Source organism: Balaenoptera borealis, assembly GCF_965194805.1.
Source record: "Balaenoptera borealis genome assembly, chromosome: 17".
NCBI lineage: Eukaryota > Metazoa > Chordata > Mammalia > Artiodactyla > Balaenopteridae > Balaenoptera > Balaenoptera borealis.
Window position 1 is genome coordinate 55,042,732 of NC_138876.1, and position 21,990 is coordinate 55,064,721.

General features: G+C 38.6%; 2 protein-coding genes across 12 annotated transcripts in view; one reads left to right on the forward strand and one right to left on the reverse strand.

Annotated features, from left to right (window-relative positions):
- Positions 1-1,650: 1,650 nt before the first annotated feature.
- RBIS (ribosomal biogenesis factor) lies at positions 1,651-6,794 on the forward strand. Of its 10 annotated transcripts, none has more exons than XM_082363671.1 (5): positions 1,651-1,787; positions 2,409-2,520; positions 3,966-4,082; positions 6,260-6,376; positions 6,665-6,794. In XM_082363671.1, the coding sequence occupies exons 2-5, from the start codon at positions 2,512-2,514 to the stop codon at positions 6,734-6,736; spliced, it is 315 nt and encodes a 104-aa protein (XP_082219797.1). In that variant the 5' UTR covers positions 1,651-1,787; positions 2,409-2,511; the 3' UTR covers positions 6,737-6,794. The 10 variants fall into 10 exon arrangements, with proteins under 10 accessions (XP_082219797.1, XP_082219802.1, XP_082219798.1 ...); XM_082363676.1 differs by having other exon boundaries at positions 2,409-2,487; XM_082363675.1 differs by having other exon boundaries at positions 1,664-1,787; positions 2,412-2,520.
- E2F5 (E2F transcription factor 5) overlaps positions 6,778-21,990 on the reverse strand; it is a 28,826-nt gene continuing 13,613 nt past the window's right edge. The window contains exons 2-8 of one of the 2 annotated variants that reach the window (XM_082363581.1): positions 15,557-15,666; positions 14,503-14,666; positions 13,156-13,197; positions 11,837-11,901; positions 10,483-10,750; positions 8,565-8,612; positions 6,778-7,551 (exon numbers count right to left, since the gene is read on the reverse strand). In XM_082363581.1, the coding sequence (XP_082219707.1) occupies positions 7,442-7,551; positions 8,565-8,612; positions 10,483-10,750; positions 11,837-11,901; positions 13,156-13,197; positions 14,503-14,666; positions 15,557-15,666 (807 nt within the window). In that variant the 3' untranslated portion in view covers positions 6,778-7,441. The other variant, XM_082363582.1, reaches the window with a different exon arrangement.

A 21,990-nucleotide genomic window follows, 5' to 3' on the forward strand; every position in this document is an offset into this window, starting at 1 on the left:
ATTCAAGGAACCATAATTATACTCACCTTATTAGCTTCAGTACTCCTGGATAACTCTGGCCTTGTGAAAGAATCTAATGGTTTTCTGTCGCTTTGATGTTACTTTGGTCTTGCTGCCACACATTATGGGCATTTTATAATGCATTTTTTTTTTTTTTTTTTTTTTTTTTTGCTTTGTTGGGTCTTCATTTCTGTGCGAGGGCTTTCTCTAGTTGCGGCGAGCGGGGGCCACTCTTCATCGCGGTGCGCGGGCCTCTCACTATCACGGCCTCTGTTGTTGCGGAGCACAGGCTCCAGACGCGCAGGCTCAGTAGTTGTGGCTCACGGGCCCAGTTGCTCCGCGGCATGTGGGATCTTCCCAGACCAGGGCTCGAACCCGTGTCCCCTGCATTAGCAGGCAGACTCTCAACCACTGCGCCACCAGGGAAGCCCTATAATGCATTTTAAGGTGCTTTTAAAAGTCACTCTTTAGAAAAAATACAGCGTTTTAATAAAATTACATTGACAAGTAATTATTCCTCATTCCTTAACGTATTCCCTAATTCTTTGTGATAGACATAAACAATAAAATGATTTACTGTAAACGTGGTTCATATTTCTATAAGCAGGCAAGTGGCTGATTTGGCGGGAAGAGGACTTGACCGAGGGCCAGCCCACGTGGATTCTAGTTTGGCTTTGTCAATTACTAGTTGTGTGGATACCGAAAATGGCTTAGACTCTGAGCCTCAGCATTCTCACTTGCAAAAGGGGAATGGTACTTTGGCCTTATTTTGATACTTAGAGCAGAACTCATGTACCGTTACAAAAATGATATAAAAATGCCAGTACTTCTACATTTGTTTAAAAGCTGGCTTTCCCTAAGACCGTAATAAAATAAGGAGGGAACAAGTGAAAACTGTTACCTTAGTGGAAAGATCCTCTTGGAAGAAGTGATTCGATTTTCTAGAAAACTCAACCCAGAACACCTTAACTGGGAAATATACACACACAGACATAAAACTGGAAGGCAAAAATGTTTCTTCTAAGATTTAAGTTCCCTGATTCTTGTTTTACAACTTACTGATATTTTCTTGTGCCTCTGCTGTGCTGTCAGAAATTCTCATTTTGAAGCAAGGAAACTTCAATGAGAAAAGCATTTCAACTTTTGGCTCACTACAAATTTTCCCTTGGGAGATTATAGTTCTAGATCTGTTCCAGACATTAGGTTCTTTGTTCCTCCAACCAAACCTGGGACGCCACTCAGAGGTGCGCAGCGCCACCTCCTGGGAGCGCGGACAGAGCCAGCCAGCAGTAAGCGGCTGAGGGCCGACTACCTGTGTTACGGTCTGTGTGGCTCTGGTGACTCAGACACTTCGGGTGGTTTCTGTACACATACCCCCGCGAGGAACTCGAGACTTTGCCGCGTCTTCGACGCCTCAGTTGAGTAGAGGTTCTTAACCCAGTGAACGGCAAGGGAAGTTAACAGGGAGGGTCCTGTGTTTAGGGAAGGGTGCTCCGCGGCTGACATGGTTCTATGGACAGGACTACGTTAGGTGGGTGGGAACCAGACCGTGGGCGGAACGACGCTCGGTGGGCGGAACGACGCACGGTGGGCGGGGCTTATCTCCGTCAGGACCAAGCTCACGGGGCAGCACTCCGCCCTGTGGGCGGAGTTTCGCTCGGTGGGCGGAACTACGGCCTGAGAGAGGACCCTTGACTGGCTCCTTCAACCCGGAACTTCCTGGATCCTGCGCGTGCAGATGGCGTTACCTGGAGCTTAAACCCCTGCAAGAGGGTATCGGAGGACTGGTGAGAGGTTAATAGAAAAATTTTCCGGCGCGCTGGCGTGAAGTTTCCGAGGGTTGAGACAGGATTGGCCGTCCGCGGGCTGCTGCCGTCTGGCGGCTCCGTTCCGTCGTCGCTCGCTGCCTTAGGCAGTCCTACTCGGCCGCAGGCCTGCTGGCTCAGGCCTGAAACCCCCATGCCTGCTGGGCCTTCAGCCCACGGCAGGGTACCAGTTTTGGGTTGTTCTGTTGTCACCAGTTTCCACGTGGTTGTTAGAGAAAATCCCTATCCCCCTAACCCCCCCCCCCCCGCAACTAGGCTATCAGCTTCTCCACGAACCTTCCTTAAGTCCCCAACTCTATTGGATCTTTCCCTTTTGTGACTCCACCCGTATGCTGTCAATTACAGCACCTATCTTTGTTTCTTGTGTTTGTGTATGTTTCATATGTATGTATATAGGTTCTGTACCACACTTGGTACATAGTAATTGATTAATGAATACTAGATGAATGGTTGGATTTTGGTTACTTATTGGAAGGATTTTAGATTATTTAATTTGGGGGTGGTTTATGTGTATTTTCTGCTTTTATAATAGTCATGTATTTTCTACTGTGTTCATTGTTTTTTTTTTTTTTTTTTTTTTAGAAGGAGTTCTGTTGGGGTTCGGAAACATTGCTGTCTCTGTTGTTCCTGAGGCTAGACATTGAAGGAGGAGAGATACAATGTGAGCAAAGGGAGGAAAGGAAGAATGTGCAAGGTGTCTTCAGAGAGTAATTAGTAGACTAGAGTGGGTATAGAGAAATAGCAGGAGATACCTTTGACAGATTTATGCTAGAGTCAGGTTTCCAGCAATATGTCAGGACAAAGAATATTGCTCCTTGTGGGTTGGAGGAGCCACTGAAGGATTTTAACATTGGGACGGTTCATTTTATACCACCATACAGAATAAACTTGAATGCATGTGGCTTAAGCCAGGGGTTGACAGTCTTTCTGTAAAGGGCCAAATAGTAAATATTTTAGGCTTTGCGAGCCACAGTTGTCGCAGGAAAGCAGCCACAGACAAAACATACATAATCGAATGGACATAGCTGCGTTCTAATAAAACGTCATTTACAAAGACAGGTGCCTGACCTGATTGGGTCCATGGGTATAGTTTGTCCCAACCCAGAGTCTAACCAAATAGTCCTAGGGACTAAAGCAGTAACCCAGTCCTGAAGTAGGCAGTACTAAATCATGTTTTTGTACTGCATTTTTATTTATATACGAGAGGCCACATCACATAATGAGAGCTCAGGATCTAGTCTGCTTGGCTTTGAATCTTGGCATTCTCTGACTACTAATAGTGCGACAATGGGCAGATTAACTTCTCTTTGCGTCAGTTTATTTTTTTAATCTATAAAATGATAAAATAGTACCTCCTACAAAGTGTTGTAATGAGTAAATTAGTTAAAACACATAAAATGTTAGCATAGTGCTGTACATGTAGTAAAAGCTTAATAAATCTTAACTATTAATATTTTTTAAATTGTTCCTCATGTGCATTGTTAAAGACAGGTTTGAGAGATGTTTCTCAAGTAGAATTTATAGGCTTAGTGTGTTTAGCTATAAAACAAAGATAATACCTACAGTTTTTAGACAAGAGCCATTCACATAGAGGTGATGTGGAAGTCATGAAAGTAATTTAACGTGGGGGTTAGGAAGTGTAAGATTAAGTACTGGTTTTGAGGAGGTGCACACAGGAGTGAAAATGGGGCAAGTAAAAAGGAATGAAAGAAGGAAGGAGAAGGGAGTCAGTCCTAGAGTATGAAAGGAACCAGAATGGAATAGCAGTATGTAAACTAGCAGAAGGATGGATGGTGATGGTTAGCATTGTCAGATGCTGCAGAGAGCTGAAAAAAAACAATTGCTGTGTTGAGAATATTAATTAATGAATCTAACTGGCAGAAATTAATGCGGAGCCTCTTATGGGCCAGGTGCTGGAGATGCAGAAAAGAATTAGCTACACACTCTGCACTGAAACAGAAAAATCTAGTAGGACCAAAAGGACATAGAGATAATTTTAATACAAGCAGCAATTTTAAAAATAATCAGGAGTAAGGTGGAATTTCTTAGATTTAATTGGTACCTTTACTTCCAAAACTTAAATTGATGTAGTTTATAAACGTGGGCAACTTAATTGAGCTCCTTTTCTTTCTTTCCTAGACAATGGCCAAGAACAAACTAAGAGGACGGAAGTCCAGGAATGTTTTCCACATAGCCAGCCAAAAAAGCTTTAAGGTTAAAAATAAAGCAAAACCAGTTACCACTAATCTGAAGAAGGTTAGTATCACTTAAGCACTCTGACTTTATTGTTTACAAGCAAAGCTACTGAAAAACTGAATGCTAATATTTAAAACAGGTTCTTAGCCTTTCCTACAAAAGCAAGATGATTTTAAACATTTGTTTTAAAAAAGAAAAAAAGATGAAGAGAAATAACCTCCCTTTCTTGAATCCAAATGTGCAAAAAGAAGAAAGCATTTTAACTGCAAATGTATGAGGCTCCAAGTAACAGTTTTAATAGCTTTCTCAGAGCATAGAAATCATAAAAAACCATGGTATGGAAAAGTTATCTCTAAACTAATATATATTCAAGAAGCTTTCAACAGAGCCAAGACATGGAATGTCAGTCAACACCCATTCTTTTTCTCCTCGGTAATTCTTATTTCTCTGAAGATATCTAGAACTCAGATAAAAGCCTAAAAATAGAAGATAAAATATTTTGTTTCTTAAAATACAAAATTTGAAAAGAAAGGAGTTGCTCTATCTTTATTTCAAAATATTTGGGGAATGGGAAATTTCTTCAAGATTAAGTAGGCTCCTTAAGAAGATTATTCAAGAAAATGTTTTCAAGCTTAAGTAGTAGGTGGAGTCACCTCTAGAGGACTTAGTAATTATCATAATGGTCCATAGAAATGTAACATTTTATCTTTCAGTCTTCATGAACTAGCTGAGTTAAACTTTTTGGTGGAGCAATTTCATGACTTTGGAAATGCTAAAAAGGAAATAAAGCTGGGTGATATGACTGGGGTTTGGGGGTGACAGTTTTAGATAGAATTGTCTTCAGGGTTGACATTGAAGCCAAGACCTGACTGATAGGAGCCAGTGATGCAAACTGCTGGGAAGTGTTGGGAGCAGCATGTTCTAGGCAGAAAGAATAGTGAGTGCAAAGACCCCCAGCTGGGTGAAGGCTTGGTGTATTTGAGGAAAATTATTTTGTTTGGATAGGAAGTCTTAGAAGCTTTATGGATGCTAATGGAAAAGATCTGTGGGTAGGCAGCCTGGTTGGAGAAAGTATCGAACACTTTTATGAGAAAGCAGCCTAACTTAGGGGGAGGTCGTACGATTGCCAGGCACTGTATAAATGGTAAATTGAAGTTGGTGGCCATGAACTTAAAGTGAAGCCAGTCAGCCAGTTATGCTTTTCTACAGCTTCAGTTTGGGGCTCAGAAAAGGCTGATACTTGAGTTTAGCTAGGTCGCCAGGCAAGTCTGATTGAGGGAGAGAAGAGAAGGAGAGTTAAGAGGGTGTGAAGGAGTGACTGATTAGTGGTCATGGAATCTGTGCAGGCTAAAGGAAAAAGTGGGGATATGAAAATGTGAACAATAGTGAACTTGGTAGGAAAAGATTTCAGTGAGATTTAAGAATTATTAATAAAATAAGTGAATAGAAGGATAGGAGGTGGTGCGGTAACAGGTAATGATGCAGCCTAAGGTGATGCATGGGAGTGATGGCAAGGTAGGTCATGGAAAAGACCCCTGGAGATGAGGACCTGAAGAGATTAAGAAGCCATAGGATAGGTTTTTGTTGTAGCGACTAAGCAGCGACGCCAGGCGTGAGAGGGGTCAGTGAGCCATGGTTTGAGATCTTTCACAAAGGAGCAAGTAATCATGGTGTTGGTAGGTGACAGTAATGAGGAGAGGGGTGTCAGAATGTCCTGATGCATAAAATGCAAAAGAGCCAAAAGTTTTGAAGGAGAAAGAGTTGGGGAGCAGCTGTGAAGAACAAGAATACCACCCCCACCTTTAAGATTCAAGCGAGGAAGGCTACAGGGGCCGCTGTCCTCAGGAGACTGCCAGGCACTTCCATCAAGGAAGGATTCAGAGACGTACTGTTAGAAGGACCCTGGAAGCATGCCATCCAGGTTCCTCATTTTACAGATGAGAGACGATAGCACCGTAGCTTAGAAAGATCGTGGTCACATATTTTGGCCTGCTTATACCAGGAAAGTCAAGGTATGAGGTATATCCACACAATTCTTATTTTTAAAAAAACAGAACCTTTTGTCTAAAATGTCCCAATAAGACTGTAAGAATTTTAGTGTAAATTGTCTCCACAAATTGGTAGGATTGATAAGAGTTTATAGATTTGGGGGGTAACAAGATTAAATTAAGGTTGCCTGTATTTTTATCCTTAATGGTTGTGAGATCACGGATTAAGGCTCTCTTTTTTTTTTAAAGATAAACATCATGAACGATGAAAAAGTTAACAGAGTGAATAAAGCTTTTGTAAATATACAAAAGGAACTTGCACACTTCTTAAAAGGCCTTTCCCTTGAACCTCTGCAGAAACAGCTGGTGAGTGGAAATCACTTCCTTTTGTTCTGGCTAATAAACTGAAGGCTAATAAATTAAACTCCAAATTTTCAAAGCCTGTATTGATTGTAATTTTTAGTATTTGGCTCTGTATTATGTATAGCTTATTCAGACTTTAAAACATTGAGTCTAAAATATGGGAATTTATTGTTCTATTTCCAAAAGTACAACTAGAAGAAATTATATTGAATAATAGATTATATGTCAGTAGATTATGTCATTTTTGTTTGCTATTGTTATCTGAATTTTTAAATGTAATTTTCTCTCCAGATTCCTCAGCAGTGTCCTGAAAACGAACCAGTTAATGTTGATGAAGCTACAAGATTAATGGCTCAGTTGTAGTACACTGGTGATGCATCAAATTCCCCAAAAAGACCAATAAATTAAATGCTTTATACAATTTTATTTTTAAAAATCTTGTTAATGTACAGGCATTGGCACATTTTAAAAACAAACTACATAAACAGATCTTTCCTATAACCTAGGAAAGTGGAATGTCAGAAGTCAACAAAATGTGATAAACTTAAAGTGCTAAAACAGAAGGCACTTCACAAAATCTGTTCACTGAAACAGTTAATATATCCTAGTTTACACCCTTCACTTTATAAGTGGCAGTGAATGTCTGGATCAGAGGATACACAGAAATATGGACAGTCTCGTGGCAGTAAAAATGTAAGACAAACAAATGATGAGCCCTTGGCCAACTTTTTTGTTTTTGATGACCTTAAGTCTACTTTAACTTTCCTCTCATATAAGGAAAAAAACAGAAGGATTCAGAATGGGAGGAAAAGTTGAAATTCCAGAATGTAATTACTTGAGGGTAGGGAGTTGGTGGATATGAAATCACTTTTTCCCCTGAAGCAATCAGAATCCTTTGTTCTTATGGTTGAAGTTTTGTGAAGTAAAAAAGAAAGTATTAGGGAAGAACATTTCAGAATCAGTGAACTAAAAAGGTGTTACATTCATAATTTTAAATACTTAGGTTATTAAGACGTCTAAAATGTTACACAGTTAGAGGTAGATAACAGTCCCAAGTTTCCATGGAATCTAATAATTTAGTATCTGGACATCAAACAGATCACAAACTCCTTCATTATCATCTAAATTAAAGTTGTAGTCATCTGCCGGGGTTGGAGAAAGCCGTAAAAGCGGAAACACTGCAAGCAAAAAATAAATTCAGTGTTAGAGATGGTTTCTACATACAGGTAATGATGTCTAACATAAAATACTATCAAAAACATCAAGCCAAATTATGTTTCCCATGTTGTACAGCAATTTTTTAAAAATATGTAATAGGAAATGTAATGATCAAATTAATGACTTGTATTTTGTGTATATTTTGAAAGATTCTTCTTTAAAGACACTTTATGCATTGATTATAAGTGTTAGCTTGAGAAACAGAAGTTAATTTTTATTGGTTGAACTTGTCACTAAAATTTATGATTCAGAAACACTGGTCAAAGTATTTTCTCTGATCTGCTAAATAAGCTACCACTTTGAAAACAGAGAAAGGAACTAGACATAAATTAATAAATACGCTGAAATTCTCTGCTTTTACAGAGGTGTTTGATAAATGTCTAAGTGGTTACTGTGCCATTGGCTAATTTAACAGCTGCCACTTCCTAGGTCTCGGCTATACATATTTGTTAGGAACCAGGACTCTGAATCCAAGAACTTTTAGAAAGGTGAGGCCCAGAGAGTAATTGTTAAAGTAACTACTGTATTATAGCTAGTTGATTTTTAAGAATTATTTTAGATTAGACGATGATGTGGCTAATCTTAGTAATACTGACTTCACATTGGCAGCTTGAAATTGGCCATGGTAGGAGTGTTTACAAAACTATGTTTTCAGATTTCCTGTTGACTCAGATACACTGTTTTACTCTTCTTGGCCAAATTCTTCAGGTGTAAAAAGGGCTAGTATGCCAACAATTTAGAAGTTTATTCAGTAAAGGTGATAAGTATCCCCTTATGAATTCTTTTTCTTCAAAATGCAGGCAAAAAATTCTGAAGGATGCCTATAACTTACTATAAATTTCATGAATCATCATAGTACATTAAGCAGTTAAAAAATATAGGTTCTTCATTTCTTTTAAATAATGTGCCACTCATAAATTCTAGAAAAGCATTATTGATGTATAAGGTTATATTAAATTTTTTAACTACTTACCATCAGAAGACATTAACTCATCAATGATATCTCCACTAATAGATCCCGCTGGAAAGAGAATTGTGATAAAGTTTTTTTACACTTCTCTTTATTAACAGCAAAAAGGCAGTTATATTTAAACAGCATATATTTAAACACAGTATATATTAAGCAGTTATATTTAACATCAGCATCTTGATTAAAAGTACGAAATTAAAGTACTAGAACTTTATGGAAACAGAATTTTCATGACACCTAATCTGTACTTGGCATTACTTTTAAACTTCGGAACTCAAGATTTAGCCCCAAAAACTCATCATTGTTTTCCCAAAACTGACTCCTCAGTTTTTAAAGTCAGTGTTACCATAATTCTCCCAATGACCCAACCTTAAAAGTGCAACATCACTTTACAGTCCTCCTGTTAACTTTATCTTCAGATCTCACACATCAAAGGTTACTTATTTTGCCTAAAGAGTATTTCTCAAATCTTCCTTATTTCTCTTTCCAATCCCATTGTCATCACCCCATTTTAGCCTCAGTGTTCTCTCACAGTTGCATAACTGCAAACATCTTATCTTCTGTCTTCATTGCCTCTAATATCTTCTTCCCAGGGCCAAAAGCCTCTTCTTTCCTAATCACGTTACTTCTGTGTTCACCAGTATACAGTTCTAAACGTGCCACTTCCCTGGTCACAAATCTTCATTGGTTTATAGGTCCAAGTCCTAACTCAGTCTGATATTCAAGGCCCTCTCTAATCTGGCCCCAAATTGTTTTCTTTACTATTTCCAAATACAAAATCATGTACAGAAATGAAATGCTCAAAAGTTTCTTTAATGCTTTGTGAAAGCCAATGTACTAATTGTGTCTGAGCTAAACCATAAGCCTGCCTACTTTATTCTTCCCAATTAGATTATAAGCTTTTGAAAGATGACACTTTCTGTTGTGCATCCCTATGGCCTATGGTGTGGAAATACTTATAGGGGAAGGATATGGGCAACAAGAAGCTGAAAAATATTCTGTGTCCAGTTAGATCTTTTTAGTCTCACTCTTACCTATTGTGAACTCAAAGAGTAGACCACATCCCAAAAGGATAAAGGTAAAAATAAACAAATTGGAATATATACAATATAGTTTTTAAATTATCTGCAATACTACGTCTAGATTGCGTGGCAGTCATTCATTCAGCAACCATGGGTCCTTTATTTGGAACCACTAAGGAGTTGGCAAATACCTAGCCATGTAATAACCAAGGGAAAAGGACTGGATGCTGAGGAAATTTTATAAATTTAAGAAATGTGGCCCCTATTCCTGATGCCCAGTTTTTAGCTATTTATCATTTCACAGATCAAACAACTTAGGAAGGCAAAATTTCCTAAATAATTGGAGTTGAGATCACTTATCAACTCTATAAAACTAAGCTTTCCAAATAAAAAGTATAACAATAGAGAATACAGAGAAACAGGAGACATAAGTCACTATAGTCATCCCTAGTATGATTTTTATTAAACGTAGAACAAATTTCAATTATATATACTAGAGTTACTAAGAGATAAAAGAACCTTACAAAATAAATCTCAGATAAAAAGCTGACATGTAAATAGTAAAAGGGGGGTGGGGGAACAAATTTGGTTTAATTCCAAAAATGGAATCCTAAGGAAAACTGCAAATACATATATTTACACAGTCTATGAAACAAGTAGTAGTAGTATAATTATAGACAGGATCTGTTTTTTAAATTTTCCTCATAATACATATTCCAGTGCTGGGCACACAGAAGACACAAAATTAATACTTGTTGATCAGGTTTACTATTTTGCCTCCTATACTAGATAATAGAATAACATCACAATTGAGAAATTCAGAAAAGCTCTCCAACTTGTTCAACACAGTATTCATATTTTCCCCTCTCTACTTTTTAAAACAAAGGCTCTGAACCCACCTGAAGATAACTCTGTGGCTGGAGTCTGCTGAAGATTCTGGCTTCTTTCGGAGACATGTTGCTCAGGCAGGTTCTGAGTTGCCATGTTGGATTTCTGTGGAGGCACTGGAGTTGAGGGCTGAGAGGAAGGCTGTGTGAGGTCATCAGGTGGGGGAACAGGAAAAACCACGGGCTTAGAGGAGCTGGACTCTTTATTTATAAGCAGCACGTGGATAGGTCCTGAATGACTCTTTAGATTGATCTGGTATTTCTTTTGTCCATTCTGACCCTTTGAAGTTATTGGGCATAAACAAATGAATAAAGGTCAACATTTCTAGGTAAGCTGAAACATTAAAAATAAGACAGGCAAAGCTATAGGGACTAACTAAATACGACAAAATTAAGTCGTTAAGTCAAAACAGAGAGACCAAGAGTAGAATGGGATATTGAGTGCTATAAACCACTTGCCCCTAAAAGTAAGCTTTTCTTAAATACTGGGCATCAAAAACTCCCAGTTGTAGAATTCTGGAAACCATCTATTTGTGTGTAATTATACATGTCAGTGTGCAGCAGCGCTCCAAGCATTCTCCACATGTATGGAACTCCATCCCCTGGCACTGGCCGCCATTGATGTGGTCATCTCAATGTGCGGTCTTAAATGGCAGCTATTTCACAGGTCGAAACTTTTTTTCATTCAGCAAAGCACAAAGACAACTGAGTTTTCCTATAGAGATATAAATGTAAAGTCCCTCCATTTCAAAAAGGTAATTTGTATCCCGAGGCTTCAGAAACCAGTAAACGCCTAAATACAAAGTTCTAGAATAGCTGGGAGAAGAGAGGGAGGTGATAACAGTAATTTTTTCTACCTCTTTTTTGATTGTTATAGTTTTCAAATCAGTTTGTTTCAGGAAATTTGAATCTGAAAACTAAAATCATGAAATTTATATTAGCATAGAGTCAATAAATATCTCTGACTCAATAAGCCAGAAAATGTTTTTTTAAAGACCTAATTTAAAGCAATATATTATTGTTGATATTTAAAGTGAACTTTTTCCTCAGGATTGTTATGTTGGTTATAGATATAGTCAAACTGATATTTTAAGATTATTGACTATATCATTACTCATTCCTTGATGTCTTCTAGCTCAAATAAAATCAAATTTTAAAAAAAGTAAAATGTTAAATGATTCATTCAGTCACTTCCATAATTTTACCAAAGTACTGAAGACATCTAAATTCAGATATCAGTACTTTCAAACAGACAACTTAAAAGCAGTAACTTGAAAGTGTTTGCAATTAGCTCATGTTCAGCTAAAGAAAATATATTTGTCCCTCTTGTAGATCCATTTTAACAAAAGTTATCCTACATACATACCATTTCTGGAATAGGTACCTCCAGCTGTGTACCAGAAGGTGCTTGAATGGCCAAAAGTGTATCACCTGGTCAAAAAAATTAAGAAATAAAGATTTTTACATTTTAGAAAATACTACTGATCCTGTAATACAGTGGCCAAGAGTGTGGGGTGGCCAAGAGTGTGGGCTGTGGAGTCAGAATGCTTGGATTTGAATCCCAAGCTAGGTAACCTTGGGCTTTTGTTCTTAATTCTGTAAAATGGAGGCAATATAACTTACTGCATAGGGTTTTTTTGGAGGATTAAATGAGGCAATATATGTGTTAGACCTTAGAACAGGTTAAATGTGTTAGCTCTATTCTCATAAACAAATTGCTTTCACCCAATCTCATGTCAAGTCTGAGATTCTCGAAAACTTTTAGCCTTAGTTAAGTAACACTGTTTAGTTGAAGTATTTATACTACTTAAATGACTGGAGATACTAGAGATTAGGTATGATATAGTGAAATCTTAAGCTTAAGTGAACTTACTTTTGAAGCCAAATTCTACAGCAGTCTCTGCTGAGTTGAAGATTAAAAATACTTCCCCAAACTTTCTTTGAAAACTTGGGAAATACGGTGGCAAAGTAGAGCAATAAGCCCACATATATTACCAGCGTAGTCTTAGATGAAAGTCAGATTCCACTTGGCAAGGTGTTCGGCAGATTATTTTTTGTATGTGCATGATACAAGACTGTCCTTTTTTAATAGGTCATGCACAATTAAATCTGTATGCAAAATTTCATTTTACTTATATAGATTATGGAAATACAGCCCCCACCCCCCATTTTAGTTACTAATACATTGTCATCTTAAGGGGAAAACACGGAGGCTGGGGATGGAATAGGGTGAGGAATAATTTTCCTGATTATAAAATGGATAAACCTTACTCTGCCCTCATGCTTTCTTTGGGTTCCATTTGTGACCAGCACACTTGCTACATATATTTTCATAAACAGTGCCAATGAGAACCGTGTTCTAGTTCAAGTTTAGTCATTGACTCTGTGATTCTGTGACTTTGAGACTGTTGCTTAATCCCTCTCTGTCTTAGGTGCCTCTCCCACACATAGTTTATACCTACCGATGTGGGCAATGAAGTGAAAGCTGGGAAAAGCAGTTATTGGCATGGGAACAGAAATGAAAGCAGCCTATCAATACATGGCACTGTAGAGTGAGACCCAAAAATGTCCACAAGTCCTGAAAATAATGACTTAGGGTGAGTGCATGGAAAATTTTGAATCACGTTACACTAAATAGGTTGATCAAAGGAAGAATGTAAGAAAAAATTTACTAACAGTACTTACCATTAAAGCAATTACAGATGTCTTCATGAGTTACATAGGAAAATGTACTGTCATAGAGTTAAGGAAACAACATTTATATCAAGGTCTAGACATTTAAATTAAGATAATAAATCTGAAGGCCAAAATAAACAAAATGACCAAATGCATGAAGGGACTGTCACATATGGTCAGATGAAAAAGAACACAAGTCTTTAGTCTGAAAAGGCAAAGACAATCACATAAAGGTCCATAAGAGAAGTGTCCATCCTTTGCTCTAAGAAGAAGCCACTTTTGATTTCTCTGTCATTGAGAACTCTTGGGAGAGAGATGGAAAACACATTCCTCATGGAGACAGGAGCTTCAGGGGGAAGGATATTGATGGGAAAAAGGATGCTCTCAGTGGGAGTGAAGAGCAACTATACAAGCCTCTGCATCGAGAATCTTCTTGGGTCATGGTTTGGGGAATTGGGAGTGGCCACAATCTTGGAAAGCAGTGCAGCAAAGTGCATGATCAACTAGTTCAATGCTTTTTGAATCTTGGGGTTCCACAAGGCACAGTTGAAGACCCCCATTATTATCAAACTGTTAAGGAGTTCTGATCATAGAAAGGAAATAACAAATGAGATCATGGACTTGTTCACCAAAGACAAGACAACACGAAAAATAAATTGTATACATTAGTCAAAAGTTCATAAGAGGTGGTACAAGATAAATGTAGTTAAAATGTTCCATATGACTACAGGTAAGTTCACAAATCAAGAGAGTCACGGATATCTAAGAGAACACAATGACTGTAAGAAACACATGGAGTATATCACTAATGATTTTTCCCCCCAATACAACAGATACACCAGCCTTGGAACCCCACCCTCCAGTAAATACTGTCTTTGGGTTAATATTAGGCGGAATGTATCCTGGACTGATTGCAGGCCTGTAATATTTCATTTTCAAACCAAAATTAATTTTTCAAAACTTTGAGAGTTGCTGAATTTTTACTACTTCAGAACACTGAATGATTTAAGTACAGAACAATGATTTAAGTATGTCTATGCACTTAACAATGACTTCCAAATTCGCAGACCCCCTAAGCACACTTTAGCTAGATGTTACATCCTATCAGTGGGTAGACTGAATGTAGGTGAATTTGTTTTTCTCAATGCAACACAGTAATGGTGCTAACTGATGCACTGTAAACTTAAAAAGGTAAAAATTTTTAAATATTAGTATAAATCATTAGAAGGATTATAAAATTAAAATGTTATATTCACTTGCAAAACTGAACTCTAAAAACACTAGAATAAAGTAACTCATCTTCAGACTGAAAGAATATATAGATATTATGTATACGTATAGCTTATTTAAAAGGATATCTATTATTAATGGAGTCGTCCATCACATTTTTGATGCTTTGCTGTAGCCACAACTTCTGCTGATCAAGTTCTCTTTCCTTCAGTTCTAGATCTTCAATTTCGGCTTTAAGATATCTTAATCTATCTATGACTTCTTTAGTATTACAGCCAGCACCTACACCTCTTAAAAACATATGAGAATTAATATCCCCAGTATCAGACCCAGGTAAACATCACTTAATTTTTGTAGTAGTAAAACTCACTGAATATATTCAAGACAAAAATCTTTACACGCTTCTAAAAATCAAGCATTAAAATCCTTAGAAAATTTAAGCACCATATACCTCTGAACATGTTTGCTTAGACAATTTATTGCCAAGAACAACCAAAATACAAAAATTCTCAACATGTTCTAGTGTGCTTTTTGTCTTCTAGAAGGTCAGGCTGGTGACTGAGGCACCAGAGGATGTCAAAGTCAAATCGTCACACTGGAAGTCTCACTATATAGACTGAGATGCTGGTAAAACACATTACAACCTCTTAATATATTTTGGTGGGATTTTGGCTAAGATAAACCAAAAGATTAAGGCTAAAGGGGACAAATTTGTGGAACAGAAAGTGTTTATCACACTCAAACATACAACAGTTAACAAATGACAACATGCATTTCAACTAACCATTATTTACAAAGTACATATTCCTGTGTATAAGACACAGTTCCTGTTTTCAAGGAGTTTATACTAGGTGGGCAGATAAATACTTAGGCAGAGAGGAATTAATAATACAAAGCAGTATGCAGTGTGTACCAAATGAGTAGCTTGAGGGAGAAAGTAAGATTTTAATTTTAAGAGTGTAAATTAAACAGTGGAGTGAGCAAGGGACATCCCAACATAGAATTGACACATACAGAAGCCCAAAGAGGTGTGTCCAGGGACACAGGTGGGCCTGGTGTGACTAGAGTAGATGGCTGAAATAGAGGCCTTCAGAGAGGCAAATGGTAGAAAGGTCAGATCTTACAGAGCACTGAGAAGAAAAACAAAGGTTTTAGAACAGAGCACTGGTTTGTAACTTACTTCCATTGTATACTATTTTTTGACTTTTTTTCAATTAGGTCAATTCCTTCCAAGACATTGGTGATATCATAAATTCTTCTCTTTTGCCTCACTGCCAAAGTATCTGCAGCCTGTTTAAAAAAAAAAAAAAAAGGAAAGAACAATGAAATAAAGTACATTTTGTATTTTAAGGCCAAAAAGGCTTTGGTTATTAACGTCACAGCATGAGAGCCCAATCCTAAATCTGACCCAGTCAGTTGCTTGAGTATGTGCAAATCAACCCTCAAACACTGAAAATACCAAAGAAATTATTCCACTTAAAAGCCAGCAGATGTTGGAATGGAAAAAAAAAATGAAGAGGTCATGACACGAAGCCCACAAAAATTAAAGAACACAATAAAAATACTTTATATCACCTTATGGGCTAATCCTGAAAAGGCACTGCTAATTGTCACTTCCTATCTTACTTCTCCGTTCATAAGCAGTCTTGTCTAAAGACAGCCTTAATTACTTTTTAAAACTTTGAAAAATTATACGTCAGCAGCTTTTAAATAATGAAGTCAAGATACTTGGGGGAAAATTCTGAATTATACACACATTGTAATACCTTGAAATACACAATCTGCATTTTTTAAACTCACAGTGAAAAGAGAGGAATGAATCATGCCATCCCAACACAAAGCATAAAATCTACAAGAAATCAAAATCTATAGCACAAGGTTGTGGTACTAGCAAACACAAAAGCTTGGTAGTTTCACTCACATTAGGTAAGACCAACAAAAATAATTAATGCTATCATGTCATGAATGAATTGAGGAATGCTGGACAGTTCCTCTAACTAGTTCTCACTCACATGTCTGACATTTGTTCCCCAATAGTACAAACAGAACCTCTAAGACGAGGTTACCTTATAGCTTCTTTTTTCAGAATGGATTAGACAACAGACTATCTTGAATGTGGAGTCACATTTTAAGATTCATGGTAGTAATGAAAAAACACATTTCTGTCCTTACTGACAATATTCAGTATATATGTACAAGATTTCGTTTCATATAGTTAGTTACCAACTACCCCAGGGCATCACTACCTTCTTGATTCTGTAAAAAAGCACCTCCTACAAAAACCCAGGACAGCATTTTGTTTCCTTCCACAGGGGGCATGTGCAACCACCAGCAACTGTTCACTTCACAGGCATGCGGAACCTGTAAGTGAAATGTCGGTTCTATCAATCTAGTTGTTGTGTTACCCAAAATACCAGGTTACTGTTGTCCAATCACACAGGTCTTCGGGAAGGGGATTCATGCCTCAAACAGTGGACCTGGAGGGTAAGTAGGAAGTGGAAGAGAGAAGGAAGAACCAGAGCGTGAGGCTGTTTGAATCCCCAAATCTGACTAGAGTTTGGCTCCATCTCTTCTAGAAAACGAGGAAATGAAAAAGAGGACTAGGCACTGTTTCATCGATATCCTCTTCCTTGTACTTAGCAATTTCCTCTCTGTTTCACCTACCATCGTAGAGTTTCTGTCCTTGAGTGTGAGGCTGTCTTTCTGAAGAGCAGTCATCTACTGCAAAGCTAACTGTAAAATCTTAAGTTGTGAATTCATGTCTCACTTCCCTCTTGAGAAGTAGCCCGCAGCACTCCAAGCCAGCTCCGTAGCTACGGACTCACACACAAAAGCCGTCACAACCACAGCAATAGCTCACCAGGTAGGGTATTAAAATATGTTTGTATGAACCAGATCGCAGAGCTATTCCAGGTCACTGGGCAAAGAGCCATGAGATCTCACTTTTAGCTCAAAATTTGTAAAAAAGTATCTCATTTATAATTTATTATTGCTTAACAATTATAAAATTAAATACTTTATTTCCAAAACTAAGCATTATTTCTTAAATATCTTCCTATTTAAATATATAAACATATACATGACCAACATTAAAAAGGATCTCCAGGAAGCTTTTATTTTAGCAGCTGCATAATCCTTCTGAAGTCAGGTTCTGGAGCTAGGCACACCACGATCCAACCTCAGCCCTGCCACTTCCTGTCTTCAGTTGGCTTCAAACTCATTAAACCTCACTTCCTTTTTGGAAAATGGGATGACAACACATGCTGAATTGTGGGGATTAAACTGGATCATCTTAGCACAGTGTCTACTGCATAATTTAAATATTGGTAAGTAACTGCCTCATCATCAAATACAGGTTGAAACAAGATTGTGGGTAAGTTAGAGTTTGCATGTATACAAACCTATCATATTTTATGTAGTGTTTTTAAAAGTTGCGTGTGAATTCTTAAAGTTTTATTAAGTAATCCAAGACCTTTGTACTTAATAAAATCATACAATGAATCACCACCACCTTCATTCATCCATTCAGCACCCACGGGGTGCCAGGCTCGTCTGGGTCTTAAGGATACAGTGGTGACAGAACGAAGTCCCTGACCTCAAAAGAGGGAGAGGAGTTAATAATGTACAAATAATTATGTTAGGAGGAATGCATGTAGGAAGGTGCTATATTTAATAGGATTTTCAGAGAAGAGCTCCCTGATAAGGTGACATTTGAACTGAATGAAGTGACCCCTGGGAATATCTGGCAGTAAGTGCAAAGGCTCTGAAGTGGGAGATGCTTAGGTCCTTCAAGGAAAGGCGGGCAGGCCAGTGTGGCCAGAAAAGTGATTGAGAGGGAGAATGGGAAGGGGGTGTGTAACGAGAGGAGGAAGAAAGGGGAGGGGGAAGAGAGAGACACAGAGACGGGGAGACAAAGATGATAACGTGGAAGAGGTAGCAAGGGGCCAGATCGCTGGGGTCTTGCAGGCCACTGTAAAGACTTCAGCTTTTACCCCCAGTAAAACAGAAAGTCACTGGAAGGCTCTGAGCACACAGTGATTTGGCTCCACATTTTAAAAGGTTCTCTCGGGCTGCTCTGGGTGAAAGAAAAGAAGCCATTGAGAAAGCAATGGCAATAATCCATTCAAGAGATGGCCATGGCTTGGGTGAGGGGGTAGCTGTGGAGGTTGTGAGAAATGGTGAGATTCAGGATCTATTTTTTTTTATAGCTTTTTAAAACTGTTTTTATTTTTTTACAGCTTTATTGGATTATAATTGCTTTACAACGTTGTGTTAGTTTCTGCTGTACAACAAAGTGAATCAGCTATATGTAGACACATATCCCCCCACTCTTGAGCCTCCCTCCCACCCTCCCCATCCCACCCCTCTAGGTCGTCTCAAAGCACCGAGCTAATCTCCCTGTGCTATACAGCAGCTTCCCACTAGCTATCTGTTTTACACATGATAGTGTACATATGTCAATGCTACTCTCTCAATTCGTCCCAGCCTCCCCTTCCCCCACTGTGTCCACAAGTCGGTTCTCTACGTCAGTGTCTCTGTTCCTGCCCTGCCACTAGGTTCATCAGTACCATTTTTCTAGATTCCATATATATGCGTTAATATACGGTAATTAGGATCTATTTTGAAGGTACAGTAAGCAGGCGATCCTGAGAAAGGAATCAAGAGTAACTCTCCAGTTTTTGATGTGAGCAACTGGAGATGAGGAAGGTTGCAAGAGGAATAGGTTTGGGGCACTGAAAATCAGGAACTCGGCTTTGGACAAGTTGACTTCCAGGGGGGAGAGATCAAGAAGGCCACTGGACATTGGGAGTGTGTGGGTTAGGGGAGAAGTCCAAGCTAGAGATACAAATTCAGAAGCCATCAGTAAAGAAGACATTTTAGGACACCGGATAGAACCTACTGGATTCACCTAGGAGGTGAGCATAGAAGGAGAAGATGTCTAAGGGCCAACCCTGGGGTTCGCCAGTGTTTAAGATCCGAGAAATGAGGGGCAACCTGCCACTGAAGTAAGAGAAGTAGGAAGAGTGGGGTCTTGGAAGCCAAGGGAAGAGTGTAAGAAAGAGTGACCATGTTAAGTATCGCTGGCAGGGAGACCTGATTCACTGAGACCTGATCCATGGATTAGACTTTGGAAAGATCACGAGTGACCTTGGTCGGCGCCGTTTTGACAGAGTGGTGGAGTAGAAAGCCTTCATGGAGAGATTCCAGGACAGAGTGGAAGGAAAGCTGGAGTGGACAGCTCTTTTGAAGATTTCTGCTGCAAAGAGGAACAGAAATGGGGCAGTAGCTATAGGGAATTGTGGGGTTTCCCCAGGAAGTTTTTTTTTCCCTTCATTTCTCTTTTCTTTTAAAGATGGAGCAATTTCAACATGCGAGTATGCTGATAGGAATGAGCCAGTAAAGGGGGAAGAGGGATAATTCATGATGCAGGAGAGAGAAGGGGCAACCACTAAAGAAACAGCAGTAACTAGGCAAGGGGGGATGTGAATCAGACTAGCTGAGGATCAGCCTTACATAATAAGAGGGCATATTAATAACTGAAGCTCATCAGAGTGCCCAAGTGCAGCTGTGGGTACGATAGTAGATAAGGTAAGGGGAGAAGTTAGACACTTCCTTCTGGTTGCTTTTTTTTTCTCATCAGTGGAGGTGGGAGTGGAGGAGTGAAGGGGAAGGGGGTGGTTAGTGGTTGAGAAAGGAGAAGTGTGAAATCCTCATCTAGGAAAGCCAGAGAATAAGTCATGTAGAAGGAATGCTGGACCCCACTATGGTCCTGTTCAAGTTAGCGGCCCTGAATTTAAAGTGAGAGCCATCAGAATCACTGTGCATTTTCCTGAGGCCCTGCAGAAAGGCTGGGGTGTTGTCAAGGGACAGGCAGAGAACAAAATGGGTGCATCCTCATCCCATGCTGGCACTGTGTCTGTTGAATGCACATGAGTATGCATCAAATTTACTTTAAAAGTTTACATTTACTATTCTAGGACCTGACCTATATAGCCATAGGGAAGCATCTATTAGATGCTCATTTTTTCAGGAAAAACAAACATAACCCTCTGAAAGACATAGATCTCCCCTCCAAATATTAAATTCTTTTCTAAAAATATGTTACCAATGGTGAACAAACTGATATCCACAGGTGGAACAAAATTAAAGCTTGTGATGATTTTAAGAGGTGGACAAGTCAAATAAAACCTAAGAGCTCAGAGAGATCACATATAAGTGCTAAAAAGGGCTTTAAGAATTTTCTGGCCCCACCCCTTCACTTGAACAAATGAGTCCACTAAGACCAGTGTTAATTCTGGGAGGGAGAGAGATTATGCGGTAGCTTTATTTGGGTTAGGATTAGTTGCGGCTCATTTGCTCAAGGATGTTCTTCCGATGCAGATGCAGCCCGATGCTTCATTTAAAAGGGCTGACATAAACACAGTAACTCTGGAAACATCCTGTCTTTCAGGTTCTCCATCTGTAAAGCAGGTACTTTACTCTCTTCCAGGACAACAACTGTTGACACACGTGCACTCAATGTCTTAGCTACTGTGCTACAGAGACTAACATTACAGCGAGGAGGGCCACATCCAAAAATCAAAACTGTGCAATACAAACACTACAAGGGACTTTCCTGGTGGTCCAGTGGTTAACACTCTGCGCTTCCACTGCAGGGGGCACAGGTTTGATCCCTGGTCGGGGAACTAAGATCCCGCATGCTGCACGGCACGGTCAAAAAAAAAAAAAAAACCACTACAAAACATCAGTTATATACACATGCATACAGACGTGCCCAAGTGATGGGATCCTGAATATAAGGTGGAAGGGCCCCAGGTAATACACCAAGATTGCCTATGAAATATTTTAATGAGAATTTTAAAAAAACTGTGCTCGATGGTATGTTGCTTTATCTCATGGTAAGATTACTAGCTAATTTCAAACACTGTTAAAGATAATTGAGATGTAGAATGTTTGATTTCAACCCACAGTTAAGAAGAACCATTTATAAGCCAGTAATTGGGTAATTGTGTAATAGGATCTTTCACAGATGTTATCTAACTTAATGCTCACAACTGCTTTGTAAAGTAGGTATCATTCTCCCTGTTTTATAGGAAACAGACTCAGAAGGCTAATGAATAATCAGGTGGAATCTGGCATTAATTATATATTCATGAAATAAATTTGTGGCAAAACATTTTCAAATGGGCTTCTATTATTTTAAAAGACTGGTGGACAGTCATAAGTTCCCAAGCTATACAAATGCACTGAGTAGCAATTCGAGTACCACTAGTCTGCAGGTGGTTCCATCTAGAGTGTATAAAATGGTCTGAAAAGGCAGAAAGATCTTCATTTCCACTTATTTATTTATTCAAAAATAATAACCAGTAACAAAAAAACTGTAAACATATCTAAGTCTTTGGGACCATGGCTAACACCTGGCAGAATGAGGATGAAAAAATGAAACAGTCCTGTAAAGTAGAGACAAAGTGTTATAAGAGACTGAAAAAAGAGATTACTGCAGGTGGCGGCAAAAAAGGAAAGAGTTCCTGGAGGAGGCTGCTGTGTGCTTTCAATGCATCTGTAGAGAATGTTACATCAGTAAGGAAATTAAATACCCAAAAAATAAATAAC

What these genes read in the sequence shown, in the direction of transcription:
- RBIS (XM_082363671.1), top strand. An exon ending in TTACCACTAATCTGAAGAAG is followed by an intron (nt 4,083 to 6,259) that starts GTTAGTATCACT and finishes TTTTTTTTAAAG; the next exon opens with ATAAACATCATGAACGATGA. An exon ending in AACCTCTGCAGAAACAGCTG is followed by an intron (nt 6,377 to 6,664) that starts GTGAGTGGAAAT and finishes TTTTCTCTCCAG; the next exon opens with ATTCCTCAGCAGTGTCCTGA.